This window comes from Ambystoma mexicanum, chromosome 11 (genome assembly GCF_040938575.1).
Source record: "Ambystoma mexicanum isolate Mex_15411 chromosome 11, UKY_AmexF1_1, whole genome shotgun sequence".
Lineage (NCBI taxonomy): Eukaryota > Metazoa > Chordata > Amphibia > Caudata > Ambystomatidae > Ambystoma > Ambystoma mexicanum.
In genome coordinates, this window is record NC_090934.1 from 1078572389 (window position 1) to 1078588191 (window position 15803).

The window sequence follows — 15803 nt, forward strand, 5'->3', positions numbered from 1 at the left end:
CACATTGCTGTGGCAGTACGTATACAGTTTGCTGGCCATTTAGGAATAGAGTTTGAATTGGTGCATAAATGTGGATTGGTCTACTGTACTGTCTGTGTCTAGAAAGGCTGCATGCTTGGGGACAGATTCACGTTTGTGCTCTGCTGTAAGACGGCTGGTGAGATGGATGAACCCTGAGGATCTTGATCCCTCCTTTTCTGGATGGGCCCTGTCCTTTTATGGATGCCTGAGTCTATCCACGCTGAAAGCAACTCTTGCAGGGCTTATCAGTATTGTTTTCGGCATTGCTTGCTGGAACCTCTATGCAGGCAGCTTCTGAAACCTTCCTGTCCTCTTTGCTGTATTGGCTAGACTGAGTGGCTTGCTGCTACTCTGCCTCATTAGTGCTCCCTCTTTGTGCACTTTGTGTCACTTATTGCAGCTGCTTTACATCATTTGTTATACGTTGACCATTTGCTTCCTGAGCAGCCTCTGACCTACTTGATTGGATGCTTCAGTGCACCTCTGCTGCTGTGGCGCACTCCCATACCTAGGACGTTTGCTTACAATCCTCCTTTCTTGGGATCCTGGTGCCATGGCTCTGGCTCCTTGTGTCTACTGACCAGGGACATCAACATTGGTCAGTCCGAACTAATCTCATCACTGAAACCTACTTAAGCTCCTGCGCTTCCTGGGCAGTTTTACTTTTCCCTGCTGACCACAACTGTATTATGCCGCTGAGCTTGTGATCTCACCACAACCATCCTATCCTTCTCACTCCTGATAATGGAAACTGTATGGCGCTTTTCTAGTGGGGGTCTCTCCGACATCCCTGCTTGATGATTGTTGCCTCTTTTCTACCTGTGGGCTATAAGCACGGCATACTTGCCTTTTACCTATAACCTTGATGAAATATTGGTTATGTCCCTTTATACCCCTGGGGTACCACATGTTTTTAGAGCAATCTCTGTATTGTGATTTTCTGTGCTTTTTAGTATGATGATGCTGCAATTCACTCTTGTTGAATTTCTTTTTTTGATTAGCGTTTAATTGTACCTTTCTGTTTTTTGGGGTGGATTGGGGTCCTTACTGTCCCATTCACTGTATTTCTCAATGTGATTTCTTTAGAGTTCTGTTTGATAATCACTGTCACTCATAGTGAGCATACAGTTTTAACTGCATCTGCCTGCTTCTTTTGGACGTGGAAGGGAGTTGGGTCTCTTGTAGCCACTTCACTGTTTTTAACTTCTTTTATTAGCTGATATACATCTCTTCACTATATTCAGTGTGTTTTTTTTATTGTGTACTTGTGTGGACCTAGCAGTACCTTGATAAAAATGTATATATGAAACCTTTTTAGTAATTCTTATTCTGAGTGTCAGAAAACATCTCCTTGGGATTTGATACTATCAATGCGCATTCTTTAATTTCTTTTTCAGGACAATTTCCCATTTGATCCACCATTTGTGAGAGTGGTTTCTCCTGTCCTGTCAGGCGGGTATGTCATGCTTTTATTCCTTCAAATTATGCTATTTACGACTGCTCTTAATTTCAGGACAATTTCCCATTTGATCCTCCATTTGTGAGAGTGGTTTCTCCTGTCCTGTCAGGCAGGTACGTCATACTTTTTTTTCCTTTAAATTATGCTCTTTACGGCTTCACTTGTTTGTATGAGTTGGTTTCTTTGGGTACGTTGGGAAATCTACATATGTTATAAAAAGCAAAGTAAGTATGAGAATCAAGTGATCATGGCAATTTTCCCCACAAATATTCTTCTTTGTTAAAACATGCAATACTTTTACAAAAAAGATAATCGTTTAAATGTTTTTGTTTGACATTTGGGTATTGGGTGAGTTCTCTGCAACTGATTGGACCAACTATGTCTTTAAAGTAGGAATGAGTAGCAAATGTTTAGTTCTCTTTTTGTGGAGACTAATAAAAAACTTTCTATTGTCACAATTTACCATTTTTATTATGCTAACCAAAGGCTGGTGTTCTGCTGGTTATTTTCCAAATGTATAATTCATTTTTATCTAGCTTAACAATATTCTCTCATCATTTTACTTTAGCTTCCTTTGCGTCTGTCAGTTAACTGCAATTATTAGTTTGTGGGTTTTTTGGCTACCATCTCAGAACATAAAAGTAATGGATTTTTGTAATCAAGGCACAATTAAGATACATGATTCAATCTCCCATTCAAATACTTTTGAACTATGTGAAATTTCCTTTTAAGGACACTGGCGAGTCAGGTATAGGAGACAGACAAGAAGACATTATTCAAACGTAGAGGTTTTTTTATTAAAGGAAAGCATTCCTCACCTATCCCTGCAACTATAATGGCTTTGCTTAAGCTTCAAATAAATAACTGGTGCTTGTCAGGATGTCTTAAAAACACCCAGTCCTCCCTCTGAACCTAATCTACCCCAGTATCGAATGCTAGCATTAATAACAAAGGAAACCATAACCTTATCCTAGGAAAATGTTTCTTCCACCTTTTCGTGGCTAGTGGCAGCTGGTTCCTGACCGCCACAAATTTCTTTGGTTCTTTCAGGCCTTCCACTTGCTGGTACAGTTCAAACTAAGTCCTTTATCTCTTGTCGTTCTGGGATAGGGGACTCCAGACCCCACACAAATGTGCTTGTCAGTTCATATAGTTGGTTCCTCAATAAGAGTAACTGGTCCTGTAAACCTGCTTCTTGTTTCGTACCATATGCTCTGGACCTAAGTTTAGAATCAGTTTCTTTTTCACCCTGCCAGGGTGTTTGTCTCTCCTGCATTATTGTATCTCTTAACCCGGCGTGTGCCTTCTGGCTCTTCAGCCTGACTCGGCTTAAGACTGTTCTCACCCTTCCATGGGGTACTTGGATTCTCGGTCCTGCATGGGCTATCCAGCCTCTCAGACCATTTAGGTTTCTTGTTGCTTTCACCTCCTTGTGGGGTATTTGATGGTTCAGCCCGACGTGGGCTCTTCGACCTATCAGGGTGCCTGGCTTTCATATTGCCCTCGCCCCCTCTTTAGGTATTTTGGTGCCTCACGCCCTCCTACCCCATCCTTTGTGAGCCGTGCACCTGGTTCTTGGCAGTTGTGCTCGTTGAGGAGGCGGTTTCTCAGTTTGCTGCAGAATCGCAATGTTGACATCTTAATGCTTGTGTCTTCCGCTTTGCTTCCTCGTGTCTGCAACTGACAGGGCTTCGGTGTTGGAACTGCGGAACGCTCGTGTGCCGCATCAACAGTTGCTCAGTCTCTCGCTTGCTTGGAGGTTCTGAGCTTCTCTGGCGCTCCACCTTTCTGGAGTCTGCTGAGTTCCAGGGATTCTGGGGTGGGGGGGTTCCCGTGCCCACCCCACTGTCTGCAAAGCCTGCCTCCAGGATCAGATCTCACCTATGGACGCCAGCTCAGGCTTCCATTTTGGGCCCTCAGGCTGGCTCTCCCTCTCTAACATGCACCTCAGCTCTTTTATGTTCCTCCCTGGAACTGGAGTGAAGACACCATTGGTTCTGGTTGTCAGTCATGGAGTTTAAGAGTGCGGTCAGAAAGCAACCCATTAAATTCTAAAGGAACCTGCACATTATTAGGCTGTTCAATTCCAATAAAACCAACACACATTTGGGAATCTGCTTTCAAGGGATGTTGTAATTTTACTGGGGATTCCTTGTGGCCTAAAGGGGAGGATGTTCGGGGGGGTGGGGGGAGATGGGGCACCAGCAGTGGGATCAACTTCCACTAGGGGTTGTTTAGCATCACAGGCTCACAACCCTAGTTCAAAGGGGGATAGCGCCCCTGTGGGGAGAAGGGATTAATTGCCTGGATTTGTCACCACACATTTGATTCGGGATAGGATGACACTTGCACAGTTATTAACAAATAAAACATGAGTCAAGCAGTCACAAGTGTAATTAATGAATATTTGCATATGTTTATTACATCACCTTTTAAAAAGTCTAAAGCAGAATTTTGGAAGGGCAAAATATTCTTTTTGAATCTGAGGCAAAGAAATAAGGAATAGATTCTATCCCTATATTTTAAGATTTGAGAACTCCCATTAGTGTGAAGTATCATTTTCTTGATTGTGGTCATCCAATGGGAAGAGGGAGGCAAACTGGAGTTGCTGCCCCCTCCCCGCCCCCCTCAAGTACATGTAGGAAATGCTCTTTGTGGGAGGTTTCAGACCTTTCCCTACCAGTTCCTTACCTGGGGCCGTGGGAATTGCTTCAGGTGTCTGAACATTGCCTATCCCCTATGTGATGAGATCTAATGTGTGAGGCTATGGGATTGGAGCATGGTGCCCCAGTGGAGGAAGCAAGCGAGAGAGGGGGTTTGCTACCTGCCCGGTTTTGCATGACATAAAGCTGGTATGCAGTGGATTCCCCAGTTCACCCTTTCCATCCCCATACTTGTTTAGAAGGGAGCAGACCACTGTTGGAAGCACAAAGGTGCCAGATGTGGGTAACTGGAAAGGGAATCCAGGAGGAGAAACACAACTGTGAGATGTGCCCCCACAAAGAGACGCCAAGTACAGAAAGAAGTATTGGAGGACACTATAATTGTCATCCAGATCTCCTTCCAGTACTAACTGGCTGGAATGACATGCACGTACAGGCGGGATCAGAAATCTCGCTGCAAAAGGTACACTAACAGTTTTTTAAATGGAGTGGTTCTCACACTGGCATCCATCCCTCTCTGCGCCAGCCCCACTCCCTCTACTTGCTCGCCACACACCAGTTTGTCTTTCTGCTCACAGGGTGGGTTAGGTTTTGCTAATGTGCTCTGCAATGCCTTTATTTTTTTGTAGGTGCTTTTTTTTCTCCCACTTTCCATATCCTGTAGTGGTCCACCCCATCAATCTTATTTTTTTGTAACCAAAACATGAAAATTCCTTTTTCACAGCCGTGCCACCCTCTTTCTATGCTGTCCAAGATTGCATTCAAACAGTGCATCTGCTACTAGGAACATTTCTAGATGGCCTATCAGCACCTTACGTGTGTTCAGTGCTTGTGGAATTTCCATCAGATGAGTACATGTGCTTGGGGCTGTGGTATTTTCCCCAGCTCTCTACAGAGTAAACTCCACAAATTGTCCCAGATTGGACAAGTACTGAAGGTGATGTAAGGATGTATCACACTGCAAGGCCACTCAAGTATCTTAAGATATGTGCACCAGAGTAGTTTGTTGTTGCTAAGCTATATGGTCTACCATCGTTTTTGCAACCTTCACAGTACCACTTGAAGGATTATTATTCCAGGCAACTCCATTTTCACTTGTCGGAATGCACTGGGTACCAGTTTATTTTTCGGCACAGTGGCCACTGTAACTTTAAAACACATTTGTCTTGTAGTATTCACTGTCAGAAAAGATCACAGCAGCCTCAGCACAGTTGGTACTCGAGGGCCAATAAGGCGGCTGCTAAGTGCACTCAGCTCGCACATTCGATACCAATGAGTGACAGTGAGAAAGTACATACTGATTGCAGAACTCCTCGGCCTCAGTTACCGGATGGTCCTGGCAAAGATATAAAAAAAAGTTGAACAATCTTCAGAGCCATACCCTAGTACTGGGCTCTGTACCAAAATCCTGAAAACAGAAATGGATATCAGAAAAGGGCAGAAAGAAAACCAGAAACTGCTCCTTATACAAAGGAGTCTGCATCTGAGGTTTATCTCATTTCAGATTTAGAAGGCTGATCCTTCAGAACTCTTCAGTAACTTCAGGTAGTTTCTTGAGTACACGGGTAAGGACTATCCTGTGTTTCCTCAGTGCACATTCAAATCGGAAGATCGCAGCACAACCACCTCTGCTTTGTTTTTTATGGGTTACACACTATTTTAAACTACTTTAGCATAGAACATGGTCTGTTAATGCAATCTTTCAAAGTAGGGAGAAAGTGATGTTATCTCGCAGTATACTCTTTCATTTTCCTCACTTCCGACATGTTTCCATTTTGGCAAATGCTATTGTGTTTTAGCATTAGCAGACGGAAGTCATCATTCAAGCGTCCTCGCCTGTTTTCTCTACCAGCAATGTTTCAGTATAATGGACTGCACCTTCCATTGAAATGCATGTGTTCGGTTGGATATAGGAGAACGGTACACGAAGGGAGAAGGTTTACGACCTGTGCCTAAGCCTTGTGCTGACGTTGCCTCTGTTTTGTTATTGTTTTATTTACATTGTTAATCAATCCACCGGAATAGTGAGTGGTTTATTTTTTTCCACTGCACTGCATACGACCTTCCCTTGAACTCTTGCAAAATTGGTTGTTGTATGATTATTAGCCGACGAGCAGGAAAAGGATTGGCAGTGAGGTGTGTGGGCGGAGTCTGCGTTGGCAGGCACGCCCTATGTGTGTTAAATTAAAGGTAAAATGTTGTATTATGTTGCAAAAAAGCTCTGCTCCCTTCCCAATGGGACAGATATCCCATCAGTATGGACGGAAGGGCACTATGGATTAGTACAGTAGTTGCAACTGTGATTAACGTTTCCTTACGATATTGTACGAGAGAGATTGTGGAATTTATTCTGAAATTCAGAGGCTTTCTAAGCTTGTGAAACTGATTATTGCACACGTTATATTGTCCTTGCCATTTATATGTTGGCAGAACACACAGGATTCATTGGAGCACAACAGATTGGTTACTATGATAATCAACAGGGCCAGCTAAGTTAACAAAGAAACAGAACGTTTTAGATGGATTTGCTGCAATGCCAGTTTCAACCTTTACTCATCTACACCACACCTTCCTGTTGCCGCCACCATGTGCACTCCCTGTGGGATATTCAGTCAGTCACCTAACATTATTTAGGATTAACGTGTACCCATAAAAGTAATAACAACCACAATCCATACAAAACAAATAAAATCTGTTGAAATTAAAACATACCTACAAATTCAAAACATATATTTGAGAATAAATACATGGTCCATATCTAGTTCCGTAATAAGCAGTCAGTAGAAGTATATACACTTGTCAATATGTCTATCCCATCCCTACTACCATTTAGGGATGCCTGAGTAGATTGAATACCAAAATAGGCTCTATGATTCATAGCGTTAAGACACATATTGGAAATAAAACATTTTTGCTAGAACCATGCATTTAGCTAAAAAACTAAAAAGCTAAAAATATCAGTCATGGCCCCAAAGACACCAGCATGCTTGGGCACCAGCCCTTAATGTAAAATCTTTTATTTTACAAGCTCTACGTATGTTGAGGTGCAATGTACAAGCTGTAATAGGACACAACACATTCAATGAAAAGTAAGGCTCTGGGTGCTATTGGGCAAATCTATTATCTTTGAATGCGGGTACAATTACCTCGTTCTCAAGAACGCATATACAGGGCAGAAGAGAAAATGTAGCATATCCTTCACCACGGTTTGGCCCATAGGACATCTTGCTTCTGCTTTTTGTTATTTGGCATTTATATAGCACCCTATATATTATTGGTATGATCTCAAAGCGCTTGTGAGTTGAACGCCTTTGGGGACCGTAGTCCAGGTCAGTCGAGAGGAGGGTAGAAAATAGTGCTTGGGTACACTCCGTATGTGTGCAGCCAGTTTGATTTGCGTAATGGAGGCTGCATCCTAACACTAGGTGCGATGGTAGTGAGAAAACAGTTGAATGTGTGCAATCAGGTGGTTGGTCTCCAAGACTTTTTTTTGTGGGGTATAGCTGCATTCTAACTGGTTGTTGTGTCGTTCATGGAGCAATTGGTTATATGTGCGCAGCTAGGCCGAAATTGATTGAGGGGTATAGCTGCGCTCTATTGTTTGTGTAAAGTGGAGAGTGAGCATAGAGGTGAGTGTCTGGAGTGGATGATGTACTCTTAGGAGCCCACTGTTCATGGTTACTTTGTGGGTCTGGATGAGTAGATGGTGATCGTCCTCATTTTTCGCGGTATTGGTATTCTGAGGTAGACCCATTTTCTGGGTCTCTGGTTTATGGTGAGGTATGGCGACAGGAGGGAGATGGCCGGTCACCCTTTCTGCATTTTGCGCATTTGGCTGCAAAAGGAGTGTGAGAGAGTGTCAAAGGGTCAAATGGGGAAGGGGATGAAGCAATGGATTTAGAAAAAGCAAGATTTGCTATTTTGGGAGAGGGGAAAGTGGTTTAAGGGGGTGGTCTGGGTGGGAGGCGAGGGTGGTAAGGCTAGAGGGTTTTGCAGGGGAAGTGTTGGAGCTACTGAGCTGTTGGTAGTTCAGGGGGTGTGGAGGTCCTAGTTGGTCTGTGCTGGCAAGGAGGCGCTTGGATTTTGGGGGAGTGGTGTTGGTGATGTGGGGTGTGGGTAGAGCCAGGGGATGGAATGCATGTTGGAGGGAGGTTGATGATGTTGCGAAGTGGGTGAATGTTAGTGCATGCGTCAAAGGGGTTTTGGCAGTGGCGCGAAGGACTGAGGTTGAGGGGGCAGGTCTCGGAGGAGTTCCTATGTGACTGCATCAATGTCGTGGTAGTGGTGGGGTGGTAGTTGGGCAGGGGAGGGCAGGGAATGGGGGGCTTGTGGCCTTTGGAGCGCCAGAGAGCCCCTCTGGCTTGTGAGGTGGAGATTGTGCTGGGTGTAGGGATGGGGGTTGGAGGGAAATGTTCTCCATGGATTCCTGGGGGGGTTGACAGTGGGCGGGACGGGTGGCCTGATGTTTGAGGGCAGTGTAGAGGGTGCGGGTGGTGTTTGGCATGGCAGAGTGCTCCTCTGATCTTAGAGTTAGAGAGAGTATGGTGATTTCTGGAGAGTATGGGGGGGGGTCATGGTGTCTGGTGTTCGAGTGCAGAGGTCTGAGATGTTGGGGAGAAGTGGTATGCAAGGGGGGTTCATGAATGAAGGGGCTAGTACGGAGGACCTGAACTGGGTTGGCTGCATTATTGTTTGGCGGGGTGGCGGTGGTGCAGAGGTGGCAGGGTTGTGGGGGCCGAGAGGCGGTCATGGATGTGATAGGTTTGGCAGGCCAGTCATGGTTGTTGAATGGAGTAGTGCAGCAGGTGAGCAAAATTAGTTAGGATAGGAGGTATTAGGGTCGATGGACCTAATACTATGTACTCTTACGTCCCGTCCCCTTTCCTCCATACTGCATGGGCTTCCCTTCCAAGGGACGGGAGATGGAGACATTTTCACCAGAAAAAACCTTCCCTTTTTAAATTGAGGCGTGCAGGGGTGTGGTCCTGAGAGCATGCTCTGCCCTCCGGTGCCACACCTTAGTCCCCTTTTCCGCGTCAACAGGAACGGGCCGAATTCACCCGCGCTCCTGGGTTTGGCTTTGTCCATGTAATTCCACGTGCAGATATTACTTCTCTTCTGTCTTTTTTTGTCTTTTTATCATTCAGGTACTCGGTCCTCGGGCGTCATGCTCCTCCCCGACGCATGCCGACTTCTACATGATTCAGCAGGTGTCATCCTGCGACGGACTCTCCCCGACTAAAGACCCCCACACCCTCTGCCTATGGTGCCTTGGCCGAGAGCACAGCTGGCAAGCTTGTACCATGTACAACGTGCTTTCCTCAAGGTCTCTGAAGAACAGACTAGCCAGGTGGAGGGAGCTCTTCCAGAGATCGCCTCCAAAGGACTTCGTCTATCATTGATCCAGGCCCAAAGTAGGGCCTCTTTTCCAGTGCACCCCGCAAGGGAGACTCCTTCCCAAGTACTCGCCCGCCCGCGAGGGACCGCCCAGGTCTTGGTACCAGCACAAGTACTGAGGCTGAATCGGATACTGGCCAACAGACCGAGGGGTCAGTAGATACTCCTGGTGACAGTGCTGTGGGAGGTTCTTTTACAGAGTTTTCACCCGAGGGGCTATGCCCTAGTACCGGCAACATGTCAGAGGGGGGTGCCAATATGCAGTTCTACCGGCAGATCCGCCGAGGGCGAAACTCCTACCAGGTCTCGGCCTGAGGAACAGGGCGGGCCTCATGATCCACACTCAAAAAGTCCAGGACGGGGCCCAGTGAGCCAAGCAAAACGATGCAGGCATGTGGAAGGCAGCTCGACAAAATGGCCGCCGTGCCAGACCTTTCTGACATCTGCCCGATACGGCACCAAGGCAGGGAACAGGTGGAGGAACGTGTGTCAAGGTGGGACTGGTGTCAACCAGGTATGTGGCCTACAGCCTACTTCATTTGCGCAGGGCAGGTTTCCACTGCATCTGTATGGGCAGGGTACGCAACGGCTCTAGCAGCTGCCCGCTACCCTGTCAATATAGCCTACCACCCCTCTGGCCTGTGAGGACAGATTTTTTTAAAGGTTCCTCAGGCTCATGAAATCTCCGATGGGCGGTCATCCTCAGGGACACCATCGGGGACGTGCTCCCACCAATGGCTCTGGGACCGCAGGTCCCCCGGCCCAAGTTCATCCTCCGCCGCTCACTCAGCCCCCCAACTGATAGTGCAGGCAGTTCCTGACCAGCCTCTGCTGCAGCTACCACTCCACAGCCCTTTGGCTCCCAGCACCCCTCCACCGGTGCCGCACCACCCGGACCCTCAGGTGGACACAGGAGGAGGAAGTGGTGGTGGTCGAGGAGGACCCCCGACACACCGTCATCAGCCAAGGCCTTCCATGAACGTCTTGCAGGGCTGGCAGAGTACTTAGGTCTTCCTCAAGGCGAGGTCGAGCAGCCATCAGAGGGGGTCATCGCCGAAGTCCTCATGCTACATCCCACAGCGAGAACCGGCATCCCGATGCAGAAGGACGTAATCGCCTTGGCCAAAAAGGGCTGCCTCAAGCCCCACTCGGTCCAGCTGGTCAGTCGACACCTGGACGCCAAGTACAGGCAGATGGAGGGGGGGATACACTCTTGCTATCAGCCCACCGTCAAACGCACTCTTCAGTGATCGCTGCCGCATCACTATACTCCAAGCCTCATTCGTCCTCTGACTCTTCCTCCACGGTGCTGCTAGGCAAGGAGGAGAAGATCTTGGCGGCGTATGGGAAGAAGCTGTATTCCAAAGCCTCCCTGCATCTTCATCAATCCAACGTGGATGCCATGCTGGCAGCCGTTAGCCAGACGCTTTGGTGGGAAATTACAGGTTTCCTCCCAGTGCTTCCGGCGCAGAGCCAATCATGATTCAAGCCGGGACCGGCAGAGGCGAAGATGGTGGCACAAGACATTATGGAGTCCACCGTGTCCCACATTGACACCTCTGGCTGGGCCATCTGCATTGTCATGGACATGAGAAGAACAGCCTGGCTATGTGCTACTAAATTCAACCCGGATGTCGAGGAACGCATATTCTGCTCTGCCACGGATGAGGAGCTGGACAAAAAGAAAACGGCTCAGTCGGCCAAGTCTTTATCCATCCTTACAAAGACCACACCAAAAACGTACACTCATTCACAGCAGCGCTCGGACAAGGCGCGTACATACAGAGGGTACCGCGGCTTCCAAGAGCAGAGGTCCAGGTAGCCTGCCCGTTCGGCGACTCAACATCGGCACAAACAACAAAAACAGGTGTGCGGGGGGAGTAAGGGCTTTATCCATTCCCCCTTCTTCACAACAGCCTCAGTAGGGGGCAGGCTTGCTCTCCTTGCACATTTCTGGTGCCAGAATTTTGCAGACCCCTGGATCCTCTGCGTAGTATCGACGGGGTACCGCCTACCTATCCCATCCTCTCCTCCCTCTTACCCTCCACTCCCACAGATTGGGACAGCAACTCTTTTGGCAGAGGTCCGGTCGCTCGTTGAGAGCCAGGCAGTGGAAGAAGTCCCCGCGAGGCTTGGGCTTCTACTCCAGGATTTTCGCCATTCAGAAAAAGAACCAGGCGGGCCTGAGAGTTGAGATGGACCTTGCCACCCTCAATCTCTCCCTACCTCTACAAAAATTCAAGATGGTTACGCCTGCTTTAATAGCAGAGACATTGTGCAAGGGAGACTGGATGTGCTCCCTGGATCTGAAGGATGCGTACTTACACGTCCCAATTTGGCAGCCTCATCGTTCTTTTCTACGATTCAGGATCATGGGCTACCATTTCCAATACAAGGTGCTTCCCTTCGACCACAACTTGGCCCCCAGGGTCTTTACAAGGCTGATGAATACAGTGGCAACCCTCCACAGGCCTCGGGGGCCACCACATATACCCGTACCTTGACGACTGGCTTGTCAGGGCTTCATCTCCGGAAGCGGTGCACAGCACTTCCCACGTTCTAATGAACCTGCCCAAAGGCATCAGGACGCATTTTTGGGAAGGTAGTTAAAGGAAAGTGTTACATAGCTGGGTACAAAATTACATTATATAGGCATATTTACAACAAGAACAAGGATCAAAGATATTGCAGGACTGGCAGAATTGTTAAATATACAGTATATACAGTGGGTGGCCTGTTTGCAGGTGACCGCTGCGTTAATTACATGGCGGATTTCAGTGCATCCTGTTAGTGAAGCCACCGTTTAGTTCTATTTTTGAAGGATTGGATGGCTGGCACGTTCCTAAGATCATTGGGTAGGGAATTCCACAATTTAGCAGCCAGGACTGGGAAACTCGAGCCCCTAGCTTTCTGAAGGTTGAAACTAGGGATAGTAGTGTGTGCGCCTGTGCAGATCTCAGTGGTCTGGATGTTGTGTGAAGCGCGAGGTCAGGTAAGCCGGTGCAGCATTGTTTTGTGCCTTGTGTGTTAGAACAAGTCTTTTGAGTGAGATGTGGAGTGTAATGGGTAGCCAGTGTAGGTTACGACTAGTGGAGATGTGTGCGCGCCTGGGGATATTGAGAGCAGCCCTAATGGCATTGTTTTGGGTGACCTGAAGTTTATCAAGGTTTCTTTGACTAGTCCCTAAGTAAAGGGCGTTACAATGGTCAATTTTCAACATGAGGGTTCTGGCTAGGATCAGGCAGTTGTCAGTAGTCAGGAAGGGGCGGCACGCTGTGATGAGTTTCACGTGTACGATGAAGCTGAGGTTACTGAATTGGTTTGTCTATTGAGAGAGAGAGAGAGAGAGAGAGAGAGAGAGAGAGAGAGAGAGAGAAAGGAGTCTAGGTGTCTAGGTAGATTCCAAGTGTTTTCGTGACGTTGGTGACTTTAATAACATTTCCATCAATAATGGATGAGTTATATTTATTGTCAAGTTTCGTGAGTTTGGACTGAGAGCCTAGGATGAGTAACTGTTTTCTCATCGTTAAGTCAGAGCCTGTGGTGTGCCATCCAGGCCTGGATGACTGAGTAGACTGAGTTGAGTGTGTAGACATCGGTTACATAGTCGCCAGTGATAGGGATGAGTATCTGGGTGTCGTCTGCATAATTCGTGTAAGAGACACCCAGGTAGTCAAGAATATCAGAGTGGTTTAGTAAACACGTGGTACAACGTGGGCGAACGCAAGAGCCTTGCGGGACTCCGCAAGGGACATGTGCTGGGTCGGCTGTGGCGGAAAAGACCCTCCTAGATCTATTTGCCAGAAAAGAGTAGCTGCGTCAGAAAAGTGAGGGGCTATCTTAAGGTGATGGCAGAGGATTTGGTGATCGACCAAATCGAAAGCGGCAGAAAGGTCAAGGAGCAAGAGAGCTAGGTTGCTCTTGTCTTTTAAGTCCTAGATTTGAGGGCAGTCGATCAGGGCTGTCTCCGTGCCATGTCTTGGACGGAAGCTGGATTGTCTAAGCCCCCTAGTAGGTTGTTAGTATCTAGGTAATCCTGGATTTGGAGATGGGCTGCACAATCCAGGATTTTGAGTAGGTAAGGCACTGTGGTGATGGGCCTGTAGTTGGTAGGATTACTAGGGTCGAGGTTGGGTTTTTTAATTAGGGGGATGACCCATGCATCCTTAAGTTTGTCGGGTACTATGCCCGATTTGAATGATGAATTGATAAAGGAGGTAATGAATGGTGCGAGGTCATGAGCCACTTCCTTTACGACCGGCGCAGGGCAGGCGTCTCAATGGCAGTTAGAAGGCTTAAGCTTCATGATGATGTTTTGTATATTGGAGCATCATTCAGCGTCGGGGGTGCATGCATCCAATGGAGCTACTGGGGACTATAGTTCCTTAAGGATCTTGAAAAGTTCCTTGGTGTTAGATTTAGATTGAGCTTGTGTGATCCTGATGTTGTACACTTCTTTTTTGGCTGTTAGGATAGCTTCTTTGTAGGTGATAGAGGCGGTTGTAAGTTTATTTCTATTGGCTGGAGTAGGTGAACTTTTCCAATGTGGCTTTTCTTTTTGCTTTGTGTGGTTCACGTAGGTGAGGGGTGAACCATGAATTAAGATGGTTGCAAGGTTTTTGTTTGCGTAGTTTGAGAGGGGCAATAGTGTTGAGAGCTTTTGCTCAATCTCAAAAAGTTGCAGCTGCAGCCCACGCAGAGTCTGACCTTCTTGGAGCTGATCTGGGACACATGCTCCGAGAGAGTTTTTCCTTTGGAGGACAAGATCACGGCCATCAAGAGGGCCACTGCGCACTTCCTCAGCAGAGAAGTGACCTCGTCCTGATGGTACCAGCACCTACTTGGTCTCAAGGCAGCGGTCCTACTGGCCGTCCCCCACATGAGACTCAGGATGAGGAGGATACAGCTGCACTTCGCAACATCATGGAATCAAGAGCAGGGCTCTCGGGCGGAGATGATCAACATTCCTCTTTTTCTTCACCCAGACCTCAGATGGTGTTCCAGGGACTGCAACCTGCAGACGGGCAGGCACTTCTGGCAACCTACCCCACAGGTCACCATCACAACGGACTCTTCTCTCGAGGGATGGGGGGGCCACCTTGGACAACCACTGTGTCCATGGCACCTGGACCCGGCAGGAGTACCACATCAATTGGCTGGAACTGAAGGCCATCTGGCTAGCGCTCGGGGCCTTCCTTCCGGGTATCAAATGCATGGTCGTCCTCATTCATTCAGACAGACAACTCAACCATCATGTTCCATGTCAACAAACAGGGAGGTACCAGGTCGCCTCCACTTTCCAGGCTGGCTGTCATCATGTGGGAATGGGCCCTGGAGAACAGAATCTACCTCACGGCCGTCCACCTTCCGGGGGGAATCCAACCTGGAGGCGGACAGGCTTAGCAGACTGGTAGTGGATAATTACAAGTGGCAATTGAATGACCTTGTGCTGCACGAGATCTTCGGCAGATGGGGACACTCCCAGGTGGACCCCTTTGCCACCTGGGACAACAGGAAGTGCCAACAGTTTGCCTCCTGGCAGGGACAGGTCCCCAGCTCCCTGGGCGATGCATTTCAAATTCAGTGGAACGCCATGACGTATACCTTACCGCCCACGCCGCTGATACACTGGGTGATTTGCAAGATCAAGGAGTCTTGCCACCTCGGCGTCATTCTAATGGCTCCATGGTGGCCAGCCAGGCTGTGGTTCTCGGAGCTGCTTAGCCTTTCTGAGAGACCACCCATTCACCTTCCGACGGGCCCAGTACACCTTCTGGCGCAGCAGGGGGGCAGGGTCATCCACCCCATGTGTTAGGACAGTTTTTCTGAAGCCAAACTAAGGGCTTAATAAAACCATTCAACTGAGGCAATACAAGACTCCACTCTTAGTATAAGGCTGTACCACCGGAGTTCAGGGTAGCGTAGACAGAGCACCCAGGCTTACTTTAGGAGGGAGAGAGGGCAGTAGACACAGTGCAAGTGAAATTGTAATACAAATGATCCAAAGAAACACTGAAACACTATGCATTGTATAAATAAAGGATTTATTTAAATGCATGTAGGCCCAGATACATCTAGGGGTAAGCAAGTACTAAAACATCATAAGAAATCACAGTATAAAAACACACTATACTTGAAATCCACAGACCCAAGTATAAACCTTATTTGGAACACCTAACCGTTGTTCTAGGGAAGTCAAAACCTTGTTATACACATTTAGTATAGGTCAAGCCTATTCTTTGGGAGTAAAAGACCAATGGTTA

General features: G+C 47.7%; 1 protein-coding gene across 2 annotated transcripts in view; it reads left to right on the plus strand.

Moving 5' to 3' along the window:
- The window catches only part of UBE2Q2 (ubiquitin conjugating enzyme E2 Q2), a 1419211-nt gene that overhangs the window by 877153 nt on the left and 526255 nt on the right, over positions 1 to 15803 (plus strand). Inside the window, exon 9 of one of the 2 annotated variants that reach the window (XM_069624339.1) lies at positions 1419 to 1477. In XM_069624339.1, the coding sequence (XP_069480440.1) occupies positions 1419 to 1477 (59 nt within the window). Of the gene's footprint in view, positions 1 to 1418; positions 1478 to 1534; positions 1594 to 15803 lie in introns of both variants that reach the window. The other variant, XM_069624340.1, reaches the window with a different exon arrangement.